General features: G+C 38.1%; 1 protein-coding gene across 5 annotated transcripts in view; it reads right to left on the reverse strand.

Annotated features, from left to right (window-relative positions):
- Nucleotides 1–2,236: 2,236 nt before the first annotated feature.
- Nucleotides 2,237–27,942, reverse strand: part of LOC140162897 (uncharacterized) — a 50,485-nt gene continuing 24,779 nt past the window's right edge. For 2 of the 5 annotated variants that reach the window (XM_072186203.1, XM_072186205.1), the window contains 3 exons: nucleotides 25,241–25,368; nucleotides 15,230–15,333; nucleotides 2,237–4,127 (listed from right to left, as the gene is read on the reverse strand). In XM_072186203.1, coding sequence (XP_072042304.1) covers nucleotides 2,421–3,908 — 1,488 coding nt within the window. In that variant the 5' untranslated portion in view covers nucleotides 3,909–4,127; nucleotides 15,230–15,333; nucleotides 25,241–25,368 and the 3' untranslated portion in view covers nucleotides 2,237–2,420. Of the gene's footprint in view, nucleotides 4,128–12,759; nucleotides 15,334–25,240; nucleotides 25,369–27,942 lie in introns of those variants that run through there. The other 3 variants (XM_072186204.1, XM_072186206.1, XM_072186207.1) reach the window with 3 other exon arrangements.

Consider the following 27,942-nt stretch of genomic DNA (forward strand, 5'->3'; position numbering starts at 1 on the left):
TCCTCTGTAATAATGACATTTTCGGATAAAAATTGTGGTAGAAATCACATAAAAAGTACATTTGTCAACCAACCTAAATATCTGAAGTCATATTGAAATGTTTCACTTAAGGGTAGGGGTATGAACGTTTGGACAGTATTTATTTTGGGACATTGGAGCACATCAGACATATCGAATTGCATTCTGAATACGAAGAATGTCATTCTGATATCAAATAATTTTGATTTTTTGAAATTCGCAATTTAATACACATTTTATGGCAAATCATTAAAAATTGATGTTTTTGATATTTAACAGTACTCGAAGTAAACTTTATATTGCTATAAATTTTTATAATTTGTCATAAAATTTGTATTATATTGTGATTTTCAAAAAATGAAAATTATTTGATATAAGAAAGACATGCTTCGTATTCAGAATGCAATTCGATAGGTCTGAGGTGCTCTCATGTCCCACAAAAAATACTGTCGAAACGCAATAAACGTTCATTCTAGATCCCTTAATCCCATATCAAAAATTATTCAGCGTTGTAAGCTCGATCTACATCTCCTAAAAAAGAATCTAGGATTTCTCCAATATTGCACAGTGCGGCTGGACGATGGTGATAAAGGATCCATGTGTTATGAAGCCTTTGCGCTATAAATTTAAAATCAGACACACCTAGGCAGAGACAAAACTTGCGATATTCATATTTATTATCATCTTATTCTACATGAATCAACAAACATATTACATCATATACATGTACCATGTTCCATTCTACACTTAGGTTTCTACTTCTAATTCTAATTTCGTGTACACTTCTACGAATGATACCAATCATTTAAAGACGCATTCAGTAATCCCAGCGCAAGCGTAAAAAAAATTAGAATTGTTTGTATATAAATTGCTTAAAAGTGAAATATAAGTCATTCCCTCCCCTTTGGGGCGAATAAAGGAAGAATAGTCACCCATGCAGTGACCCCGAATATTTGCTTCGGAGCTCGAAGTTCCCAACAAATTTCATGAACAGGCACCATCTATGTAGACTACCCCGTAGTCCACTTGCCCATTGTGCATACTCTGGATATTGTATTTAAGCTTAAAACTCTGATTTAATTAATGTGTGCATAATTGATAGATTTTCACATCTGACCTTTTCAGTCACCCTACTCCCTCTCTTTGTTAGCTTCCCAAGTGGACTACTGACTTTGCCTTGCGGTTAAGATTTTTAACACGGGACTCTATGGAGAGTTAGGCCAATTTCTGGCCTAACTAAAATTGGCCATGATGTAATGCATCTTTAAATGGATCTGCCTTGTGATTGGTCGCCCATATCTCGCTATGGTTTAAATCTTCTGGGCCCGCGCCATTACCATTAACTCCCGGGCATTAACTACACCGTACACAACTGTCTGTGGTATTTGCGGCGCTTTTGTGTTGACGCGAAAGTTAATCTCTCATCAACCATCTAGCGCATCCATGCTTAGTACTTGTGGTTAATGGACTGATAAACAAGTATGCTTGACAGTGTGTTTTTGGGTAAAGTTCTGCTTACAATTCAAAGTCCATAGTCGAATTTTCGGGGTTCGCTATCAATAAACGGGTAGACCCCAAAATCAGAATTGTTCAGTATTGAAGTGAGCCATTATAATTATGCAAGATAATGTTGCATTCAATTACTTTTATTGTCACTAATCATCTGATATTTTTAACTCTTTATGACCATTTTACTATTGAATCCTTAAATTTTAATAAACATCAGTATAAATTTGAGTTCAACGAAATGGGTTCATCATGACTAATAATAACATATTTTTAATAAAATTCGACTATGGCATAGTCTACCATCTATGGCGATTGACCCCGGATGACCCCAAATTTACCTTTAGGGGGTTTGTCTGGGACAATGGTCGTTCACACTAAATTTTACAAGCCTGCGATAATCTATTGATTTAGGGGCTGTGCAATAAGGGGGGGCAAGCGATGTTTGGCAAGCCTTTTGAATAAAACGCTCTAAAAAGGCTTAGGAAAACCGTACGGAACCGCTTAAATATGCAAATTTTCCTGCTCACTGCGCTCTCAACATGTAGACCGTTTAAAGTTTGCAAATTGGGATCCCAAAAATTTGCCATGTGCAAGAGGGGGGGGGGGGGGAAATGTTTTTTGCCGGGCTGAGAGGGGGGGAAGCGATTTTTGGCGGGCCGAGGGGGAAGCAATTTTGGCGAGCCGTTTGGAAATTTTACCCCGGGGGGAGGCTCATATTTATTGCACAGCCCCTTAACACCAGATGACCCCAAAATGTTGCCACTTGATATGTCTGCTAATATGCCACTCATGCTTTGTATACATATACTTGATATTGATATCATGAAGACGTGTACAATGTTCCGACGTGGTAGGCGAGGTTGCTTTTATCAGCAAAACATTTATGACAGTACTCACACTGATGTGATTACTCTTAGGTGTGTTCTCACGTGGTAGGCGAGGTAGGTTTTATCAGCATAACACTTATGACAATACTCACACTGATGTGGTTTCTCTTTGGTGTGAGTTTGGATGTGTCTGTCTCGGCTCTTTTTCAGAGTAAAGCATTTCTGACAGTAATCACACTGATATGGTTTCTCTTTAGTGTGAATTCTTTTGTGGGTTTTAAGACTATAAGCAGAAGAATAACCCTTCCGACAGTAATCGCACTGATATAGTACCTCGTTGGTGTGCGTTTTACTGTGTCTTTTGATATGGCTCTCTTTGGTGTGTGTACTGACGTGGAAGGTGAGGTTGATTTTTTGAGCAAAACATTTCTGACAGTACTCACACTGATAGGGTTTCTCTTTAGTGTGTGTTCTGATATGAACTGTAAGTTGATTTTTTCCAAAAAAACTCTTTTGGCAGTATTCACACTGAAAGCGTTTCTCTTTGGTGTGTGTACTGACGTGGTAGGCGAGGCCGTTTTTATTAGCATAACATTTCTGACAGTACTCACACTGATGCGGTTTCTCTTTGGTGTGAGCTTGATGATGAGGTTTCTCTTTGGTGTGTGTTCTGATATGCCTGTTAAGGTCACCTTTACGAACAAAACTCTTCTGGCAGTATTCACACTTATAGTGTCTCTCTTTAGTATGTGTACTGACGTGGTAGGTGAGGCCACCTTTATCAGCAAAACATTTCTGACAGTACTCACACTTATAGGGTTTATCTTTGGTGTGAATTCTTCTGTGGACTTTAAGATAATGCGATGAAGAATAACTTTTCTGGCAGTATTCGCACTGATGTGGTTTTTCGTTGGTGTGAATTCTTTTGTGGATTTTTAGAGTATAAGGAGAAGAATAACTCTTCTGACAATATTCGCACTGATATAGTTTCTTGTTGGTGTGAGTTTTGCTGTGTCTTTTAATATGGCTATTAAGATTTTTTCTCAATGTAAAGCATTTCTGACAATACTCACACTGATAGGGGTTTTCTTCCGTGTGAAGCTTTTTGTGATCTTCCAGCGTTTGTCCCCGAGAAAAGGTCTTCTGGCAGTACTCACATTGAAAGCGTTTCTCTTTGGTGTGTGTACTGACGTCGGATGTGAGATTGGTTTTGTGTGCAAAACACTTCTGACAGTACTCACACTGATAAGAGTTCTGTTTAATGTCACTTTTGTTGTCCACTTTCACACCGCTAGAAGTGCACAAACATTTGTTGCTAACATTTGAAAAACGTACCAAACAATTTTTACATTTGTCTGATAGTTGGCTGTGGTTGATCAAGTATCTATGCAGCCTACCATTTTTTGACAAGCTTGTCTTACAAAACACACACCGTTTCCGACTATGAGCCCGCACGTATTTAATTAAATGTCTACTAACATGTGTTTTCAATTTATCTAACGAATAATGGTTCATTCCACAAAATATACAACAAAATGGTTTCAAAAGTTTCATTGTCACTCACTGTATGTGTATGTTTGCAATATGCAAAAGAATCCAACAATTAACATTTAAATATGTCATGTAGTTCAAATATCTTTGCGCACCTCAAAATCAGTCATGGAAGTCAAACAGTGGAGCAGCAAGCAAGACCACAATCATCACTGAGTTGTGCGTAAGTCCTCTTAGAACATGTAGTTTCAAAAGCAGTTGTATTCCACTGGGATAAACTATCTGAAAAATTAAAGCAAAATTAGTTTGAAATAATATTTGACACAAATCACAATACATCTAAAACAGATATCTTTATACATTTATCATTATTTTTTGAGAGTGTACTTTATTTTGCATGCTTCCGCTGTGACATGTTGTCCCCTTGAAACATGCCTTTTCCACACTCCCTCCGAAAAAGTCCTGGATACTGGCATGTCAGTAAACAATTAGCGTCAATATTTCGGAATGCGATTCACAGCAAATCAGTCGGGCGTTTTAGAAGCAACTAAAAAGCACATCTGATGCTAAAAGTAGGTTTACTATACATTATTTATTTCAAATTACTCCATAGGAAACTTTAATTTGATATAAAGCATATAAATATTTCTAAGCATAATGAATTTTCCACTCATTTCAAATATTGAGTTTTAGTTTTGGTTTTGGTCACGTAGTTTCCTATTATCCTGCCTAACCTCTTGACACACACGATATTGATTTCGTTGTTTCTACCTTTTGTATCAAGGAGATTCGGTTTTCATTTCAGTTTATATAATGGTGTGAAGAAGAATCCATTTGGTTACCTGATCTAAGTATACAAAAGAAATGTTTAGATTTCGCAGTGCAATATTCACGAGGAGAGAAATCGAGCATGTCGATTTACATTGAAAAAACGTGGTTTAGAAAACCGAATAAGCTATGGCTATTTTAGCTGTGAAAAAATATAGACCATCGAAATATTTGCATTCGACATTACAAAAGGGGCCACTATTGTAATTGTATAGGTGTCAGGGGCTATTTTAGGCAAAAAATGTCACTGCACGTTGGCGAGCTTGCGGGAAGTGGGTTTTGGAGGCAGGACGTCCCCCCGAATCACCAAAGGTCAAAAAGGTAGTGAGCAAAAAAAGAGTGTTTTTATGCTTTTTTGGTCAAAACAGGGAAATTTGCCCATTTGCGAGCGTAGCGTGCGAAAAAATTGGGTTCTTCAAGCATTGTTGGTAAAAAAAAGTCCAAATATTTGGAAACATGAAAAGGTTTGAATACAAAAACGATTCTCTTATAAATGCATCTACGCACAGTTTCCCCAGTTTACACCGAGCACAAAGATATTTCCAAGCACAGCGAGTCTAGACTCTACGCAGGCTGTGTTTTACTACACGGTTGAGTGCATAGCATCATAAGAGCTGTGTGTGATCTAGTGGAAAATAGAAATTTGTGACTGGCTTTTGTCAAAACCTGAAGTGTTCCCTTCATTCAATCAGATTTTTTTTTAAATATCGAACGAAAGCTGACACTTCCCCTTAAAAACACTTTTTCTCATTAGGTCAACAGATAATGCAATTCAATGTTTATAGCAAGGCGAATGTGGTAAATCTGTTGAAAACGACCTATCCCAGCACACTTTTTGACCAAAATGTAGGTTTTAAAAATCAAAACCTCAAGTGTTCCTTACAATATTTTTCAAATTTTATGTCATTAAATGAAGGAGCACATTTATATTGTCCATATACTATCCTCATTAGAATGAGCAATGACCAATTCTCTTTAAATTGCAATCTTGCGCAAAAAGTTTTCGTATGTTTTGTCATACGGTTGTAAATTCAGTAAACTATGACCTTTGTTAAAGAGCGCTTACCAGTTGATATGAGATCCAAAAAAGGTCCCCTTTTTAAAAATAAAATTTCTGATTTTTTGAAGAAGTTCGAGATAAAAAAAAAAACATTTGCAAAGGGGTAAAAATTACGATATTGGTTCGCTGACTTGCGCGAAGCGCACAAAAAACACGACATTTTAATGTTAAAATGAGCTAAAAAAATGGGTTAATCTCACTCTCCTTTGCCCGGGGCATAGATTTCTTTTTGACATGGGGGAAAGGGTTGGGGGAAGGGATTGGGGGGAAAGGTGTTTGGTGATAGCGCGGGAATTTCTTTTATTGAAATATTGAAGCTAAAATGGTCATATAGGCCTATGATTTAAAAGTGGAACAAACAAAGGATCTACGTCTGCGCCTTTTTGTTGTGAATTCCAAGCGTTTCCGCACCACCAGCCGTTTATAACACGCACGTTGGAAAGATCTTGTTCAGGTTTTAAACACAGTTGTGAGCAAAGCGTGGGGTGACGATGCAAGCAGTTCGCAAACTGTGTGTTTAATATGCACGAGGCCCTTTGAAAAGTCTTATGAGGGAAGGGGTGATGAAATGTTAAGTGCGCGCAGCGTGAAAATTGTGAAATTTTACCTGAAAGTGACCATGCTAATACGCTCTTGGTGCTATATATTAAAGCATCCCTATTAAGGGGGTACTACACCCCTCGATACATTTGTGTCTATTTTTGCATTTTTCTCAAAAACTAATAACACACTGGTAACAAAAGTTATGTATATTATACGGGCAATGAATTCAATTACTACACTGGAATTTCAATGACCCAAGACAAGCGATTCGTTTTCTATCATATATACTGACTGAACCGCTTGTCTTGAGTCACTGAAATTTCAGTGTAGTAATTGGATTCCTTGCCCCAATAATATACATACCTTTTGTTACCAGTGTCTTATTATTTTTGGAGAAAAATGTAAAAACAGTCACAATTTTACCACAGGGGTGTAGTACCCCCTTAAGTTGGTCAAATTGCATAGAAATATTTTAAGCACGGATTTTTAATTCTCACTGCACGGAATTTTAATCTCACTGCACAAACGTGCCAGGAGGCACGTTAAAATAGCCCCTGATATGTGTTATAAACAAAATCGTTTCATATCATTAATCCCATGTACCAGAATCGATGGAAGGCCATTATATGACTTCCAATATAAGCTACTGACTTTTATTGAAGCAATTTTTACTGGAAAAACAATTAGAAAAATAGAGACATGTGCGTGTGCGTGTGTGTGGGGGGTGGGGGGGGGGGGGCGTGGGGTGGTGGTGAGTGGGGGGGGGGTATGTGTGTGGGAGGTGGGGTAAGGACAAAGAGAAACAGATGGGAGAGCATTGAAAGTGAAAAGGGAAGGGGGAGGAGCACTCGAGATAGAGTAGATATCAAATGAAGGGGAGGCTAGGATGCGGAAGAAGGAGACACTTATGGGAGAGGAGGTTATATAGGTGGGGGAGCCTAGGTAAGAGGTATGGGTTGTGCTTACCGGGTAATCAAATCATCTTCATGCATCGTTTATGTTTCATACAACAAACAAAGCCATCACCCCACCCCACCCCTCTATATACGCGCATGTATATGATTTCTAGGCCTAGAACTCGGGTGTAATATATGCCACCTTCGACAGCATCAACTGTCGTCAGCGGAGAATTCCGATAATCATGATAATAATCCCGGGATAATAATTATGTTAGCACAATAGGCTATGGACTTGTATAGGCCTACTTATGGTTATATACCCTGTACTGTGTCCTCCCAGCATAATAGTGTTATGATTGCAGACCAGATCTGCTCTACTTTTTAATCCCTTGATTTTTGGTTTCTGAACAAAAGAGAAACCAAAACTTATGATTTGAAATGAGGGATTGGCTGGGTCGTGAGTCGTGACGTCAGTGCACAGGGGCGGCGCCAGGGTATTTTGATAGGGGGGGCAAAACAATTTTGGAAATTTTGTATGTAGCGCGACAGCGCTGCCCGTCGCGCTTGCGCGACGCAGGGGGGTGTCTGAGGGGGGATGTGCCCCCCTCAGAATTTAGAAAAATTTCAAAATGAAAGCACAAATGAAGCCATTTGATGCACCATTTTCACCCATTCTAGGGTTATTTATTTATTTTCCAACCGCATATTTTTATGGATTTCATTCACGGGCCCGACTTTCAGCCCGCTGGTTTTAGGCATGGACCTACTCAATTAGTAAATCCAGCACCTTTTGGCAACAAAATAAGTTCATGGTACAAATTTGCACGAAGTGAAATATGGTGGAAACGTTAAATAAAGTCGCGCGAAGCGTGAAAAATTTGGCACTTTTTAGGCTAAAATGGCCAAATATGAGATTACTTTGGACAGAAACTCACATACAGGCGTCAACATTGGGGAATGATTGTATGGACCATACCCTATCAAAATATTGGGGGGATTTATACCCCACACCCGGGTCAGATCTACGCTTCTGGTCGCAAAGCGGGGTATGTTAAGTCAGTTGCATTGTAAATATGCCGGGTTTTTTTTATATAAATTTGCACGATAAAATGATATGAATGGGGGTAGGCCTACCCGTCTTGAGGTTGGAAATATTTCAAATTGAAAGCCGCAATCAAGTGCATAGACGGAGGTAGTCGCCCCCTAATCACTAAAAGCTGAAAAGGTCCACTTTGCGAGCGTAGCGAGCGAAAAAAAAGAAGTTTTTTATGCTTTTTTAGCCAGAAAAGGACAACATTTGCCCATTCACGAGTGTAGCGAGCGAAAGTAGTTGGGAGAATGCAAGAGAGGCCATGTGACTTTTATGGGGGAAAATTTGCCGAAAATGGGCCCAAAATATAAAAACCAACAACTTTAAAACCGCATAGGTCAGCATTCCACAAGGGGCAAGATGTCCGAAGGGGGGAGGTTCCTCCTTCTAACCATGGACAAGGAGGGGAATGGCTTCTTTTCTTCTTCTCCCTCTCTCTTTTTCTCCCCTCCCTTTTCTCTCCTTCTTCTCTTTCTCCTTCCTTTTACCTCTTTTTGGAAAATCATAGGGGGGGCAATTGCCTCCCCCTGTGGCGCCGCCCCTGAGTGCACATACAAAATAGCTTCAAATCGCGTGCACTCATTGAAAATGCTGTCGTACGTACTTTAAAGACGCCCTGAGGGGTACTTACTCTTAGTACAGAAATGTTTAAATATTTAAAATTTCTTGCTAGCTGCGCTTGCATGATATATCTAAACCAGGCTTCCTCAAATAGATTTGTGCCACATGAAATATACGACTGATTGAACCCCAAATCTCAACTCCACACACCGAATGACCCTTCAATTTTGTTTTACTGATGAAAGAAAAAGACAAAAGACAACAAAAAAAACCTTTTCAAGAATTTGAAAGACATTCCTCAGACCTCTTATCGAATGCCCCTGTTTTTTCTCTAAAATTCGCAAAATTTCATTTTTCATAAATGATCAAATGTACCATGTTTGTCAATAAATATCTTTACCTAATTTTTCCCATTCTTAAGGAAACATTTGTGTGTTTTTTTTTGCAACTCCTATACCAGCGCAATACAAAAAGATTTTTGTTTAATTAACACTGGACATGCTGGATGTTTTTATAAAAATATTGTATGTGATGAAGAAGGGGCTGGTGGTTTATTTGTGTAAAGGTCAAAATGGGATTCGGATAGGGTCAGGACTCTGTTTTGTCATCTTCCTTCTGTGGGTCTTTGAACCTGCTCATTGTCTGTGTGTGTGTTTTTTTTTTAATTTTGATTTTGAAATGGAGCCTTCATCTTTGGTTCAAGTTGTATTTTTTCCTGAATGTATTTTAATGCTTTCTCTCCCCACCAGCTCCAAGTACTGATAAAATACAAAAACTGAAAAAGAAAGAAAGAAAGAAAAAAAAAAGATGTGGACACCGTCAGTTCCCCCCGTGTATTATCCGCCGGCGCCATTATCACGTGACTGTAGGAAAATGCTGCTGCCACCAGATATAGGCTAAGTAAAACAGCGTATTACTATCAAGACTTATGTCGATATTATCAAGACTTGCAAAACTCGGCGGTAAACCGGGCCATGATTTTAAGCTTATTGTTAATTTTGCACCTTCAAACATACAAACCATCTCAAAAGCTAGGTCTTTATAGTAGGAAACCTTTTTGGGCGAAAGCACCATGTCAACAATGCCTAGAAAAGTTGCTTTTTGCCTTGTAAAAGTACGTAATTTTTCGGCACTTCCTGGTCAGCATGGAAGCAGGTGGATTCGGCCAAATCAATTCGTCCACAGTTGACTTGGCCATATGCCAATTCATGCATTTGGCCCCAAGCTAAGTCAGCCACAAACCAATTCGATATTGATCAAAAGGGATAAACGATTTAATATGTTAATGAATATATGTGACCGTCCATCTCGAAACAGCTGTAAAGTCGGCTCGCGGTCAATTTTGTTTTATTTCGTGTTTAGAAAATATATCATAAGCTTTAAAATGAAAAATCATTTGACTCCAAACGATATCCAGAAGTAAAAAAAAGAGGGTTAAGTGCACAACGTACAAAAAAGTGACTATCTCATTAACCGATGATCCTACAGATATGCGACCACTGACTTTTTTTCCCTTATGACCAGAGGAAAAATTTGACATATGGCACGACTCTCTAGGATATTTGGTTAAAAATATAAAAAAAAGTGAATATATCTTATTTTAAACCAATGATCCTACAGATATGCGACCACTGACTTTTTTGTTCCTTATGACCAAGGGAAAAGTTTGACATATCTCACGACTCTATATAGGAAATGATGTACATCATCATCATCATACATCATCATTTTATTTTCATTCAAATCAACATACAAAATATAAAAGACACAACATTTGAATGAGGAGATGCTCAAAAGGCCCAAAGGCCTGAAGCGAGCACCCCCTTACACTGTGTTAAGTTACAACATACAATTACACAAAGTTAACAAATAAAAGAAAAAAGAAAGAGGAGAAGAAAATGCAAAGAAAGACTCCAATATAAATATTTATAACATTTCATATAGATATTCCACAGTCCACACAAGAAATTGATAGTTGGAGTGGAGATGGGGGGGGGGATGGGTGAGGTCATTAAATAATCCTAAATATTAGATGTAATTTTTTATTAGACTTTTCTTTATTTGTAACTTAAAGTGGTTTACTGATTTTGCCATCTCTATATATTTATCGGTAATATTCCATTTCCTAGGACTGGAAGCCCGTGTTGTGAGGGCCACAAACTGCGGCTACGTACAGATACGCGAACGCTGACTTGTTTTGTTCTTTATGACCAGAGGAAAAGTTCGACATCGCACGACTCTTTAGGATATTTGGTTTAAAAGATAGATGGTTATTGCACAAAGTACAACGAATTGGTTTGTGACCGAATGCAAGACATCAATTCATCTAAATATACAGATTTGGTGTAAAAACAACGGTTATGGAGAAAATCACGAAATAGTTAAATTTGGCCAACTTTTTTGTACATCAATATACAGGGTTCGAATTGGCATGTGGGCGATTTGGTTTGGGGCTGAATTGACGAATAGTATCGATATCGATATTGATATTTTTACAGAGCACGTGATATTTCGATATGATGATTCGAATTGTCACGTGATCGTCAAACCTGCACTAAAAAACACAACTCATAATTAAGTATACCAAATTTTAATCAAATAAGATCCTATATATTTGACAAGGGTTTTACGTCGATCAGACCTGTTGTTGCTACCCAGCACACACAACGTACAGAAAAGGTTTAAGTGTCGGATTATACAAGGGTATAAAAACGTTTTAATAACAAACATAAAAACGTGAGGCAAAACAGAATCTTATTACAGTTGACAAAATATTTTGCTAAAATGTTTGCCCAAAATATTTTACACTAACATTTTAAAAATCTAATAATGATCTTTATATAACCCGACAAGTTATTAAAACGTTTCAAACAAGCCTGTAGCCAGGGGGCCAATGACCCCAAAATGCCAATGACCCCAAAAGTTTTTTATGCCTTTTTGGTCCAAAAATGCCCAAAAAAAATGCCAATGACCCCAAAAGTTTTTTATGCCTTTTTGGTCCAAAAATGTCCAAATCCGCCCCCACCAGTCCAACAAGGTCCAAATTTTGAAAAAAGGTCCACTTTTTTCAAAATCAGCACCCCCCAAAATAAATCCTGGCTACGGGCCTGGTTTCAAATACACGTTTAATAACATTTTTTGTGTTTGCTGGGTATCAGAGATGCCACTAAGTACCACTCAAAAAGTCTGAAAAACCTGAAATAGCATGTTAATTTAGAATAATAAGTCCCAAAACGGGCTGAAAATATATAAAAGTGCGGAAATGTTCACTTTTAAAAGTAGAAATTCAGACAAAAGTAGGAAATGTGGCATCTCTGGGGTATGCGTCTTTGACTAGCGCGTAAGCATAATTATCAAGTCGACGTATACGAGCTAAACAGTGTTATATCGTGTCATACAGCATGGCTAAGAACCAATAAGATTGCAGTTCATTTTCAAAATGAATATCCTACTATTTGTGATTACAAGTAGGCCTAAATCAGACTCATATCTATAGGCATTAGGCAGAGACAAAACTTGCGATATTTTTATTATCATCTTATGGACCGTTCACAAACACTTGTTAGGGGGGCCTGATGCAAAAAGGGGCCCTTAAATTTTTGACCCTCCAAAGGGGGGGGGGTGAAAAAGTCCTCGGAAAATAGAGTTTATATGCTTTTCTATGGGGTTGACCCATAATTTTCATGTCAAAGGGGGGGGGGGGCTGGAATTTTTGCGGTCTGAAAAGGGGGGCCTACAAATTTTCACGATGACATTTTTTGCATCAGACCCCCCTAACAAGTGTTTGTGAACGGTCCCTTATTCTACATGAAACAGGAATCAGTTTGGAAATAACAGCAGTGTTACTTTTTATACGTCTATGGGTAATTAAAATTTAGTGCACACTTCTGTGAAAGATACCAAAATACGGTTTCATTTTGCTAACGAGTCAATGGTAACATTATGAAGCAATTATAATCATTAGCTGGGTTGAAGTGTCATCGGATGGAAAATAAGTTTTCTTGCTTCGGTGATTGTTCATACCAAATTCCATAAGCATGTAACACTCTATAGCAATTTGACCCAAAATGACCACCGCATGACCTTGACATTTTTTTGCGATATGATCACGGATGACCCCAAAATGACATTGACATAAAATTTTGTATTGATTTTGTGGTCATTCCCATCAAATTTCATGCACATGCAACCATCTATCAATGGCGATTTGTATGACTCCGGATTACCCCCAAATTAACTTCCAGTCGTTCACACTTTATACACCTGCGATAAACAAGTGATTTGACCCCAGATGACCCCGAATTACTTAAAAATGACCTTTAACCACCTAATCCACCCATTGCTAAGCATTTGTGCAACTAGATATCCTTCCATTGACCAGGATTCCCTATCATATGCCAATCAGATCTTGTGATAATTTGTCACGTGTATGATTTTATTTATACATTTTAAAGTAGACTTCCATATAAAAAAAATGCAAATTAACTACTGAATGTGCATGCTTTTTGCCGAAAACCAAAAGGTGATCTATTGTTCCTTTTGCTTATAAGACAATTTGCGTGCAAAACAAATTAGCATATATTAGCCAAAAAATAAGGCGAATTTTGCTATACACGTTGCAAAGGGGGCAGTGCGTTCGAAGCTTGCAAAATTGTGCAATGTAACACTATTTTGACTCAAAACATGTTGTTTTTCGGAAAAAAGGAAGATGCATATGGCAATTTTGGAAGCCGAAAATATTGGAGACCCTGGGCCCGGGCCCATCTGGCCAAAAGGTAAATCCGGCCCTGAATACTCGCACTGATAGTGTTTCTCGTTGATACCTGTACAATATGTACCGACGTGGTGGGCGATGGTATCAGCAAAACATTTCTGACAGTACTCATGCATATCACACTGATGTGGTTACTCTTTGGTGTGTTCTCATATGGTAGGCGAGGCCGGATTTAGCAGCATAACATTTCTGACAGTACTCACACTGATGTGGTTTCTCTTTAGTGTGAATTCGTTTGTGGGTTTTAAGATTATAAGCAGTAGAATAACCCTTCTGACAGTATTCACACTGATATGGTTTCTCTTTGCTGTGTGTAATAACGTGGGAGGTGAGGTTGCCTTTTTGAGCAAAACATTTCTGACAGTACTCACACTGATATGGCTTCTCTTTAGTGTGTGTTCTGATATGAATTTTTAGTTTACTTTTTCTATAAAAACTCTTCTGACAGTATTCACACTGAAAGCGTTTCTCTTTGGTGTGTGTACTGACGTGGTAGGTGAGGCCGCTTTTATCAGCAAAACATTTCTGACAGTACTCACACTGATAGGGTTTCTCTTTAGTGTGTGTTCTGATATGAATTTTAAGTTGACTTTTTCTATAAAACCTCTTCTGACAGTATTCACATTGAAAGCGCTTCTCTTTGGTGTGTGTACTGACGTGGTAGGTGAGGCCGCTTTTATCAGCAAAACATTTCTGACAGTACTCACACTGATAGGGTTTCTCTTTAGTGTGTGTTCTGATATGAATTTTTAGTTTACCTTTTCTATAAAAACTCTTCTGACAGTATTCACACTGAAAGCGCGTCTCTTTGGTGTGTGTACTGACGTGTCTGGTGAGGCCGCTGTTATCAGCAAAACATTTCTGACAGTACTCACACTGATAGGGTTTCTCTTTAGTGTGTTTTCTGATATGAATTTTAAGTTGACTTTTTCCAAAAAAACTTTTCTGACAGTATTCGCACTGAAAGCGTCTCTCTTTGGTGTGTGTACTGACGTGGCAGGTGAGGCCGTTTTTATCAGCATAACATTTTTGACAGTACTTACACTGATAGGGTTTCTCTTTGGTGTGGAATCTTCTGTGGATTTTAAGAGTATATTGGGAAGAATACCCCTTCTGACAGTATTCGCACTGATATAGTTTCTTGTTGGTGTGAGTTTTGCTGTGTCTTTTAATATGGCTGTTAAGGTTTTGTCTCAATGTAAAGCATTTCTGACAATACTTACACTGATAGGGATTCTCTTCAGTGTGAAGCTTTTTGTGATCTTTCAGCGTTTTTACCAGAGAAAAGGTCTTGTGGCAGTACTCACATTGAAAGCGTTTCTCTTTGGTGTGCGTACTGACGTCGGAGGTGAGATTGGTTTTATTAGTGAAACACTTCTGACCATTTGTTGACAAGCTTGTCTTACAAAACACATACCTTTTCCGTCTATGAGCCCGCACATATTTAATTAGATGTCTACTAACATGTGATTTCAATTTATCTAAAGAATTATGGTTAATTCCACAAAATATACAACAAAATGGTTTCAAAAGTTTCATTGTCACTATACGTGCAGATGTTTGCAATATGCAAAAGAATCCAACAACATTTAAATATGTATGTCACGTAGTTCAAATATCTTTGCGCACCTCAAAATCAGTCATGGAAGTCAAACAGTGAAGCAGCAAGCAAGACCACAATCCTATCTGAGTTGTAGTTTCAAAGGCACAGTTGTATGGCTGGATCAGAATTTCTGAAAAATTAAAGCAATTAAAAATAATTGTCAAATTTGACAGGATTTTCACCAATGTTATTCTTTTCGGTATAGTCTTAAAACCCATAGAAGGGTACAGATAATACATTCTAAGATATGACCCCAGATGATATTTGACCTGACCCCTGCATGATGTTCCATAATGTTCCCCGGGTTATGAAGTTTGTTGTCATCCAGTTTGAGCCCCGTACACCTTACAGATCGTTATGAATTCGGCAGACGGCCGAATCCGGATTCGGCTTTTGGTAAATTCATTTTACGCATTCATTACTTTTGAATTTGAGAATAAGGGATCAATGCTATACATGATAGAGGGCAGCATGTCAATTTTTTAACGGAGATCAGATGATAAGTATTCAAAAGAGGGCGGCATACAGGGTTAGCTAACGGTGACTCACAGTACGGTCAAAGACGATAACCGTTAAAAAATCGATATGCCGCCCTCTATAGGTAAAGCATTGATCCCTTGTTCTCTAATTTAAAAGTAATGCATGCCAAAAATTAATTTACCAAAAGCCGAATCCGGATTCGGCCGTCTGCCGAATTCATAACGAGATGTCCAATAAATGCATTTCTAAGATTTGACCTCTGCATGACCTTTGACCTTACCCCTGCAAAATGTTCCCCTGGTCATGAGATTTCTTGTTACTTAGTTTGAGCCCCATACACCTAACAGATCTCTAGATAATGCGATTGTAAGAGTTTACCCCTTAGTGTCCTTTGACCCCGATTTTGTGTACTACCTTTGATTCCAATTTTGTGTGCAAGCTATAGGCACTGGGTATAGCCGATGCATATGTGCAAGTGACGTCATTGTGCTATGTAATATGTGGCAGAAGGATTTTGAAGGTATTTGGCTATATACCGGAAATGCCCCCTAAATGACCTTTGACCCCAATTCTGTGTGCACCATATGGGCACTGGATATTAGCTGATGCTTATGTGCCAGTGACGTCAGGTTGTTTTATGTAAGAGAAGAAGCATTTTTACCAAACTGGTCAATGCTGGTTGTGACCAAGTTAGGTCATTATTATGCTTTGAGAATCTGCCATCCTATACTTTATACACATTTTTAAAAACCAATTATTCTGGATATTGGCGACCAATTTCACCTGAACACGGAGCTCTCTGCATCAGCTTGCAGTCCACGATCACCATACATGTAGTGTATAGATATCGTAACACCGTTTAACGACCCCACTTTTAGGCGGTTACAGAATATAATCGATTTTACATTTTTGACCAAAAATCACATTTTTGACCAAAAATCAAATTTTTGACCGAAAATCACATTTTTGACCGAAAATCACATTTTTGACCGAAAATCAAATTTTTGACCGAAAATCACATTTTTGACCGAAAATCACATTTTTGACCGAAAATCACACATTTTTGACCAAAAATCAAATTTTTTACCAAAAATCACATTTTTGACCAAAAATAACTTTTTGACCAAAAATCACATTTTGACCAAAAATCACATTTTGACCAAAAATCACTTTTTGACCAAAAATCACTTTTTTGACCAAAATCACATTTTGACCAAAAATCACTTTTTGACCAAAAATCACTTTTTGACCAAAAATCACTTTTTGACCAAAAATCACTTTTTGACCAAAAATCACTTTTTGACTAAAAATCACTTTTTGACAAAAATCACATTTTGACCAAAAACAGATTCTCAAAGATAATAATGATAAAATTGAATGGATCCTTTCGCACGATACACAAGATATTGGTCTCGCTGTGAGTTTAAAAGATATCGTGCTCGGCTATCGCCTCGCACGATATCTTTTAAAACTCACAGCTCGACCAATATCTTTGTGTATCATGCTCAATCCATCCAATTTTATATCAAAATCAGTCAAAGTATGTCTGAGCTAGCTAGAGCAAAAAATGTTTAGTTTTTTGTCAGGAAGAAGAAAGTAGAATCCGATAGCAAAACAGGACCTAGTGTGGGGGTGTTATTACAGTAGCCCCCCAGCTAAGTCAGGATTCTTTTTGGCGCAGTAGACCTATAGGAAAAAACAGTTGTATTACCGGATCAAAATGTCTGAAAAATTAAAGCAATTTAAAATAACTGTCATATTTGACTGGATTTTCACAAATCATACTTCTAAGATATGACCCCAGATGACATTTGACCTGACCCCTGCATGATGTTCCATGTTTCCCGGGTCATGAGGTTTTTTTTATCACCGAGTACCTATTACAGATGTCCAGAAAATGAAATTCTAAGATTTGACCAAAGATAACTTTTGACCTGACCCCTGCAAAGTGTTCCAAGTTTGAGGCCAGTATCTGTTACAGATGTACAGAAAATGCATTTCTAACATTTGACGTCTGCATGACCTTTGACCTGACCCCTGCAACATGTTCCTCTGGTCATGGGATTTGTTGTCACTGAGTTTGAGCCCCATACCCCTAACAGATATCCAGATAATGCAATTGTAAGATTTCCCCCTCAATGACCTTTGACCCCAATTCTGTGCGCACCCTATCAGATGAAATCACATTTTTGGCCTATTTGACCCCTCTGTAATCTTTACCCATTAAAAGTCAGGTGATATGTATGGTCCTGGTCAATGATGGTTGTGACCAAGTTAGGTCAAAATTGGACAGAAATCATACATTCATACACTCCTATATCAAAGCAGCCAATCAGAAAAGCTGTTAGAAAAGTAGGAAACATGCATTGTGCATATTGTACACTCCGCGTACTACGCGCAGTGTTTCACGTGTATCATAGGATTGATTCATTTTTCGGGCAGGTTGATGCATTTAAATTTGGTTCTATTTTCCAACATTTTTAGTGATAATTTGTTATATAAAAAAAGTAAAAATCACATGTTTTTGTTCTTCTCGTGTATGAAATGGATTAATCAACTTTATTATATTGCTCGAAATTAGACAAAATAATGCACTTGCGCTGATGCGTCTGATGCACTCGGGGCTCGTGCATTAGATGCATCAACATCAGCGCGCATGCATTATTTTGTCCAATTTCTCTCCCAATAAGTAATATGCGTTCATTAACTTATAAATATTCAAATATTTGTGATCTAAACAAGTCAAGTAAATCAAGCACACGACGTAGTAAGGCAGAGAAAAAACTTTTTTTTAAATAATCATGTTATTCTTCATATTGAATTAAACATTTTAACACAAACTTGAGGAATTGAAATTTCATATGCACTTCTACAAAAGATACCAAAAAAACGTTTCATTTTCCTAACAAATCAATGGTAAAATTATAAAACAAAATTTATTCTAATATCTTTAGAAAACAAAGTATTATAGGCCTACTCATACATAGGTATCAGATCATTTGTGTGCACGACAAATTTGATCAAATTTAACTACGTGTGTTCCCATATACAATAAAATTGGTATTTGCAAACATTATTTACGATCACTTGGTATGGAAAGGCGTATATAGTCGATTCCAGCTTCTTTTCTTTCCACTTTTTTTCTCTTCTTTTCCATTTATCCTTTGCCCTTTTCATTTTGCCTTTCCGAATTTTTTTCCATTTTTTTTTGGTCAGTGGGCGCTCTGCACCCCCGCTGACTACGACATTGATTTGAAGGTATGTACTAGCTAGTAAACGCCAAAATAGAAAATACGAGGGTCATTCTAAAAGTTCTACCTGCATCATGCCAGAATATTTTAATTACTCATGGTTATACCCCGGGGGTTATACATGTACTCGTAACTCACGGCTACTACAAATTAAACGTTATTTGACGAAAATGTGATTTTTGGTTGTTTATAGATATGTTGGTTAAAGCGAATACAGATTTGGTACGTCAGAAACGGTTAAAAACTGAAGCCAAAAGTTTAGTAAGCACCATATTGTAGCGTTGGATAATCTCTATAATAATGTTTTGAAGATGCAGTTGTCCAACTTCTTACTCAGGATAAATATTTTGTTCCCATTTGAGCTCCCTGACATGCCTTCAGATTTCAAAATAAAATAAAACGCGTTTTATATGAGAAGAAAACATCAAAGGGTTCAACAGACACACAAATGTTATCGAAATTTGACAGATTTCGACTAGACCATGTTTAACATGTTTAAGGCAATTCGTAATTAAGTTCTTATTTTAAGAAAATCAGGCCTTCATTTTTGAAAATTGCAGGAGCTCTGTTAATCACTCTCCTGTGTTTACATAGGTGCTCAACAAGGAACTCAATATTTTAATATCTGTATTAAAACATAGGGATTCAAGTAGTGAGGAGCTTAGTAAATCATACTCCTGAAATGTTAAAAGGAGAGCTGTAGGATCTCTGATGCAATTGAGCTCCTCAAAATGAAGGTCTGGCAAAGGGTGTATCTTGATGGGGAAATAAGATGATCAATTTGTTAATAACCTTGTATATACTTACAAATACAAAAAATGTGCGAAGACTTATTTGATTTTAACTTATGACCCAATTAATACGACTTGAACCAACAAGTGCTCACCCGACCAAAGTCAACAACCAATGGAAAAGCGCGAATATGAAGGCTATCTTGAACATGTATCTGTTTTTTTGTACTAAAAACATGATACCCAGTAAAACTGCACTACCTGCAAGCATTGGATATTTATTAAGTTACTTGAACAAAAATAAAGCAATTTAATCACTTTCAGAAATGAATTTGTAATGATTTCCATATAGACGTGGCCTACCTTTTAAATTAAAATTAGCATTTCTTTTCAGACCGTTTCCGACGTACCAAAACTATATTCACTTCAACCAACACATCTTAACAACCAAAAGTCGCATTTTAATCAACTTTCAGTTTGTAGCCAAGATTTAAGAGTATAATCATGAGTAATTTCATCTTCCTGACATTTAGGATACCAGAGATGTTAGCCCCCCTTTCACTTCTCAAAAATTTCAGGCCCCCCTTTTAGACATGAAAATTATGGGTCAACCCCACAGAAAAGCATATAAATTCAATTTTCCCAGGAAAATTTGTGGTCAATTTTCAGGCCCCCTTAGGAGGGTCAAAACTTTTAAGGGCCCCCATTTTGCATCAGGCCCCCTTAATAAGTGTTTGCGAACGGTCCTCAACGCTGGAGGTACAGCTTTTTGTTTGACCCTTGTATTACAGAAATTATTAGCTATACCATTTTTCAGCCTGATGTGGCAGTGGGCGCAGCCTCAAATCGCTAATGTTCGCTCAAAGCACTGGTGTACACAAGCTTAAAGATGCCGATTAGATGCGTGAGCGAAACAGCTGCTTTCAAGGTATTGACGTCACTGTCATATCAGGGTTGATGGTATAATTGATTTAACAGCAGCATGCAAACAAAAACGTCTGTACAATTAAATCGCTTTACTTACGACGAGAGACCAAAAAGAACGGTAATGATTTCAATATGATAGTAGAACATTCAATATAAACATAAACGGTGCTCTACCTTGGATACGTGGGTAACATCAATTCATTTAACCCATTATAACCTGTCCCTAGGTACAACTTTCTAGTATGATCCTATATTCACAGAGCATATTGTGACGTCACATGATATGCTACATCAATAACGTGATTTCCTTTACTTCAAAGTTTTTTCTTAAAAAAAAAATAAAAAATCAAAAATCGCCCTTCCCCCGCAAATCAATGGTGCGCCACTTACATGGCATTTTTTTGCCAAAATGTTACTCATTTATAGGAACAAGGCGGTTCCAGAACCATGAGTCTCGCCTGCTTTCGCGATTACTTTTGGTAAAACTAAATGAACCTGCAACAACCCATGGTGATTTGCCTGTTCAATTTGAGCTTTGATTGGACCAATATTTAAATTTGACCTTTGACCCCTAAATTTTGGCGGTTCTCGGTTGGCACGATTACCTGGCTGACGGTGACTGTACCCACCAAGTCTCATCCCCATCCGACAGTTTTTACTAATTTGACCTCAGATGACCCCTAGTGACTCCGAAATAACCTTCCAAAAATTTGGCTTTAAATGATGACTCTACCCACCAAGTTTCATGCCCATGCGACAGTTTTTAGTAATTTAACCTCAGATGACCCCTGAGTGACCTCGGATGACCTTGAAATGACCGTCCAAAAATTTGGCTTTAAATGATGACTGTACCCACCAAGTTTCATGCCCATGTGACAGTTTTTAGTAATTTAACCTCAGATGCCTCCTGAGTGACCTCGGATGACCTTGAAATGACCGTCCAAAAATTTGGCTCTAAATGTTGACTGTACCCACCAAGTTTCATGCCCATACAAGTTTTTAATTTGACCTCAGATGACCCCTGGGTGACCTTGGATGACCCCGAAATGACCTTCCAAAAATTTGACTCTAAATGTTGACTGTACCCACCAAGTTTCATGCCCATAGGACAGTTTTAGGTAATTTGACCTCAGATGACCCCTGGGTGATCTCGGATGACCCCGAAATGACCGTCCGAAAATTTGACTCGAAATGTTGACTGTACTCACCGAGTTTCGTGCCTATACGATAGTTTTTAGTAATTTGACCTCAGATGACCCCTGGATGACCTTGACCAACTAACCAATACAAACTTGTTCTGTCTGGGGTCAAGATGCATCCACCCACCAAGTTTGAAGAACGTGCGACCCCTAGTGTCCGAGAAAAAAGGTTTTTGCATGTTATGCATAAATTATGCAAATTAGGTACTTAATTACCATATTTTGCACTGAAAATCGAATCAGATCGAGATCCTCTTCATCATCATAGCGCTTAGGGTTCTTACGGATCCCAAGATACAGCTCCACAAGGCAGATTTCTTCAGATTTCCAACCATATTTGTAGAAGCGTTCCGAATAAATTATGCAAATTAACAAATGCACATACTTTCCAGGTGATCAGCAGGTGTGTATCATTCCCGCCACCAGGTTTTGTTACCATGCGCCTGACGGATCTTGAGATAGTCTGTCCACAAAATTCGCTATTAATTTGCGCATTAATTATGCAAATTAGCTATGTTAATTTGCATATTTTTCACCGAAAACATACGGTTACGGAGCAAACTTGGATACCCTTCCTCCCACCAAGTAGCGTCCCCGTAGGTCTTACGTAGGTCCCCAGATACAGCTCCGGATGGACACACACACACACCCCCCCCCCCACACACACACACACACGGACAGACAGAAATAGTGATTACTAAGTCCCATCCTGAACAAAGTTCAGGCGAGACAAAAATGGTATCTAACACATTAGACAGACTTGAAATAAAAGAAGATCATTATTTTATGAAGACATGTTAAATTACCATGTGCTTAAAAAACCCATCGTGCAGAATTCATGCTTAACCCTGTAAGAGCATGTGCAATTAATTAATTTACATTATATAATATGGCATTGCTTTCATGCCCATATGACAGTTTTTTTTACTAATTTGACCTCAGATGATCCCTGGATGACCTCAGGTGACCTTGACCCACTAAGTAATACAAACTTGTTCTGTCTCGGGTCAAGATGCACCCACCCACCAAGTTTGAGGAACGTGCGACCCCCAGTAGTGTCTGAAAAAATAGGCGGACAGACAGACACACAGACAGATAGACAACGTATTATTACATAGATTGAAGTCTATTTTGAGAATAAACATTGTTAGGGACGCACCATTTGATACTCAGGGGGTAGGAATTTGGGGTCGGGGAAAGAAATTTTTTTTTTTTTTGCCGCCGAAGGCGGCATGTTTTTTTTTTTTAAATTTAAATTTCATGCATTTATACACAGTAGTTAGGTGGGGGAAGGTTTTTTTTAGTGTTGGTGGGGAAAGTTTTTTTTTTGCTCATGTAGTGGGTGAAGTTTTTTTTGTAGAAAAACTTCCTACCCCCACCCTGAGAATCTAATGGTGCGTTCCTTAGTGGCAGCGGATGGTGCTTTCTCTTTGGTGCGAGTTTGGCCTTGTCTGTCTAGGCGATATTTTGATCATGATATTTCTGATAGTACTCGCACCTATTATGGTTTCTCTTTAATGCGTGTTCTGATGGGGGTTCTCTTCTGTATGAAGTTTTCTGTGGTTATTCAGCCTTTGAACACGAGAAAAGGTCTTCTGGCAGTACTCACATTGAAAGCGACTGTCTTTGGTGTGTGTAATAACGTGGGAGGCGAGGTTGCCTTTTAGAGCAAAACATTTCTGACAGTACTCACACTGATATGGCTTCTCTTTGGTGTGTGTTCTGATATGCCTTTTAAGGTCACCTTTTCGGAAAAAAATCTTCTGGCAGTATTCACACTTGAAGCGTTTCTCTTTGGTGTGTGTACTGACGTGGTAGGCGAGGCAGGCTTCATCAGCATAACATTTCTCACAGTACTCACACTGATATGGCTTCTCTTTGGTGTGTGTTCTGATATGAATTTCAAGTTCCCGTCTTCGAACAAAACTCATCTGGCAGTAATCACACTTGAAGTGTTTCTCTTTGGTGTGTGTACTGACGTGGTGGTAGCGGAGGTTGCTTTTATTAGCAAAACATTTCTGACAATACTCACACTGATAGGGTTTCTCTTTGGTGTGAATTCTTCTGTGGTTTTTAAGATGATAATCCCTTCTGACAGTATTCGCAGTGATATGGTCTCTCCTTGATGTGGGTTTTTCTATTTCTTTTGATATGGCTGTAAAGATTACTTCTCGATGAAAAGCACTCCTGACAATACACACACTGATGGGGATTCTTTTCCGTGTGAAATTTTCTGTGGTTATTCTGCCTTTGTAACCGAGAAAAGGCCTTCTGACAGTACTCACACTGATAGCGGCTCTCTTTGGTGTGTGTAATAACGTGGGAGACGAGATTGCCTTTTTCAGCAAAACATTTCTGACAGTACTCACACTGATAGGGTTTCTCTTTAGTGTGTGTTCGGATGTGGGATACGAGGCGGCTATTATATGCATAACATTTCTGACAGTACTCACACTGATATGGCTTCTCTTTGGTGTGTGTAATAACGTGGGAGGCGAGGTTGCCTTTTAGAGCAAAACATTTCTGACAGTACTCACACTGATATGGCTTCTCTTTGGTGTGTGTAATGACGTGGGAGGTGAGGTTGCCTTCTTGAGCAAAACATTTCTGACAGTACTCACACTTATAAGGTTTCTCGTTGCTGTGAGTTTTGCTGTGTTTTTTGATATGGTTGTTAAGAGAAGTATTCGATGTAAAGCATTTCTGACAATACTCACACTGATAGGGATTATCTTCTGTATGCAGTTTTCTGTGGCTATTCAGTGTTTGTACCCGAGAAAAGGTCTTCTGACAGTACTCACACTGAACTCGTTTTCTTTTGGTGTGTGTACTGACGTGTCTGGCGAGGTGGCTTTTTTGAGCAAAATATTTCTGACAGTACTCACACTGATACGGTTTTTCTTTAGTGTGCGTTCTGATGTGCCTTTTAAGGTCACGATTTCGGACAAAACTCTTTAGGCAGTATTCACACTGAAAGCGGCTCTTGGTGTGTGTCCTGACGTGGAAGGTGAGGTTGACTTTTTGAGCAAAACATTTCTGACAGTACGTACACTGATAGGGTTTGATAATTACTCTGTTGTCCATTTTAATACCACTGGAAGTGCTCACAAGTTTGTTGGTGACTAAGTCACCTTCATTTGAAAACCTTACCAAACAATGTTTACATTTGTCTGATAGTTTGCTGTGGTTGATGAAGTATCTATGCAGCCTACCATTTTTTGACAAGCTTGTTTGACAAAAATTGCACCTTTTCCGTCTATGAGCCCCCACATATTTAATTAAATGTCTACTAACATGTGTTTTCAATTTATCTAAAGAATAATGGTTCATTCTACAAAATATACAACAAAATGGTTTCAAAAGTTTCATTGTCACTATATGTGTAGATGCTTGCAATATGCAAAAGTATTCGATATGTATGTAAATGTTCTTCAAATATCTTTGTGTACCTCGAAACCAACCATGGAAGTCAATGGAGCAGCAAGCAAGACCACAATCCTTACTGTTGTGCGTATAAGTCCTGGTACTTGAAAACACATGAAGTTGAAGTTTCAAAAGCACAGTTGTATTAAACTATCTGAAAAGTAATTTGAAATAAATGTCAAATGAATTTTCACAAATCATAAGACCTCAGATATAATTATCTTTTAGCAGCCTTCTTCATGTTTAGAAAGCGTACTTTATTTATAGGACTGATGCGCATGGCAACAATGCATCATACAAGAGATCAGTGCTCACAAAATAGTGGTGTTTCACTCCTGTGTGTGGCATGCTATTGATATTACTTTGATATATTTCTAAGCATAACGGAAATATTGATGTCATTTTGTCGATTTTTTTGTCAAATGTTGCCCCCTGAAAGTTGTCTTCCTGGATACGCAACTATCACTAAACAATTAGGATTTGGAATGCGCTTCACAAACACAAAATGAACACAGCAAATCAGTCATGTATCTTTGAAAGCAACTAAAAAGCACTTTGATGCTAAAAACTGTTTGACTATATTTATAAACATATAAAGTGGATACTGTTACGAGTCGTACTTGACTCAAGGCCAAAATCACCTTTTTCCCGAACTCACACGAATGCACAACACAAATACACTGTTTGTTTAAGCTAACAAAATCTAAGTCTTTAATTGAAAACAGAGTATGATTGGTACATATAATAACAATATGGCATATACAATAAAATCACACAATGACAGTTTTACTCTATGACTACTTAACCAGCTGTCTTCTTGTTGGTGATCCTAGAGTTCTTGCAATGTTCTGGACGACTGATGTAATATATCCTTATTCACTTGTCCTGCGAAAATCAGCGATGTCCATAGTACACTTGCATTTATAAATCCATGTATAAAATCCTCATACGAAAATGATGATGCTTCCTCCAATCTCCTTTGCGCTGCTATCTCCACAAATATATCTCCTTGCGCTGCTTTCTCCAAAAATGGTGTTTCTTTCACCAATCACTCTTTTCCAGGGAACAGGTTTCTTTAACACAGCTCCACTGTTTCTTGACAGATGCGTGGCCTTCACAAACCCAGCAAACTCCAGCAATTTGACAGAAGAACTTTTAATCCTTTGATGAGGAAGAGCACTTTTGTGTGCTCGCTGTCTTCTTCGTTGCTGTATTAAAATTAGCTCAATTATTGGCTATATGAACTGGTTAAAATGTACTTCTCTTTTTTGAAGCACGAAGACCATCACACACATGTGGAGTTTTCAATCTCCCATGGCATTCTGTAAAGTCCCAACAAAAGCCTTCAGCTTTTTATATCAGTACTCATGCAAAAAACCCATCATCTATTAATAAACCATTACTTCAATCACATTTTCACAACATTGCTGCAATCTTGGGATTTCCCAAGATTAATTATACTACATTCACATTACATCACTTCCTGGGGGTTTTCCTGATGGTGCAATAATGAACTGGGGCTTTCCAAGTTCCAAACATAGATCTGACTTTGTTTACAATAATTTGGGGGAATTCCAAAATACAAGGGGTTTCCCATCTCATGAAATACTTTCAGCTTGTAAACAAAGTTAAATAATTAAATTAAATCAAATTACTCAGGGCACATCACACCCTCCCCCTTAAAAGAATGTAATGAAAACTTTCTTAAATATTTTCTTCCTTTACATCAACTTTAACCTATTATCAACTTTGAGTGTTTAACTCATCATACACAGTGACTACTTGTCACACACAACTTCCTTTTAAAGGAAATCTTTGTTTGTCAGGTTTTTTATGCAATTCTGGACAGGGCATCAGCCATTACATTGTCTTTCCCATGTCCAGATTGTACTCTTGCAAGGTCAAACTCCACCTCACCAGTCTTTGGTTTTTGTTCTTCATCCTGTTGATGAAGGTGAGGGATTGTGATCTGTGAAAACAAGCACAGGGTATACTGTGGTACCCAAATACACATCAAAATGTAGCAATGCTAATAGCAATGCTAGACACTCCTTCTCAATTGTGGAGTAATTTCTCTGGTGCTTGTTGAATTTCCTTGAAAAGTAACAAATGGGGTGATCTATTTGATCTTCACCCTCTTGCATCACAACACCTCCACAGCCTATGTCACTGGCATCAACAGTCAACTTGAACTGCTTCTGAAAATCAGGTGCAGTAAGTACTGGTGAACTCATGAGTATTAATTTGACTTTGTGAAAAGCATTTTCACACTGTTCTGACCAAATGAATTTTGCATCTTTCTTTAACAAATCAGTCAAAGGACTTGCTATCTCTGAAAAGTTTGGACAGAACTTTCTATAATAGCCAACCATTCCTAGAAATCTCATGAGTGCCTTCTTGTTTACAGGTGTGGGGTATTGCTCAATTGCTTCAACTTTGGCTTTGATAGGTTTTACCTGACCTTGACCTACAACATATCCCAAGTATGTGACTGTGGCATGGCAAAACTCACTTTTTACCAGATTGACTGTCAATTGTACTTCAGACAGCTTCTTAAACAATTGTTGGAGTTGTTCCATGTGTTGTTCCCAAGTTTGACTGTAAACAATCAAATCATCTACATACGCTTCACATCCCTCTATGTTTGCCACAATTTGATTTACCATTCTCTGAAAGGTTGCGGGTGCATTTTTCAACCCAAATGGCATAACTTTGTACTGGTAAAGAC

The sequence above is a fragment of the Amphiura filiformis genome, chromosome 10 (genome assembly GCF_039555335.1).
Source record: "Amphiura filiformis chromosome 10, Afil_fr2py, whole genome shotgun sequence".
Classification (NCBI taxonomy): Eukaryota; Metazoa; Echinodermata; class Ophiuroidea; order Amphilepidida; family Amphiuridae; genus Amphiura; species Amphiura filiformis.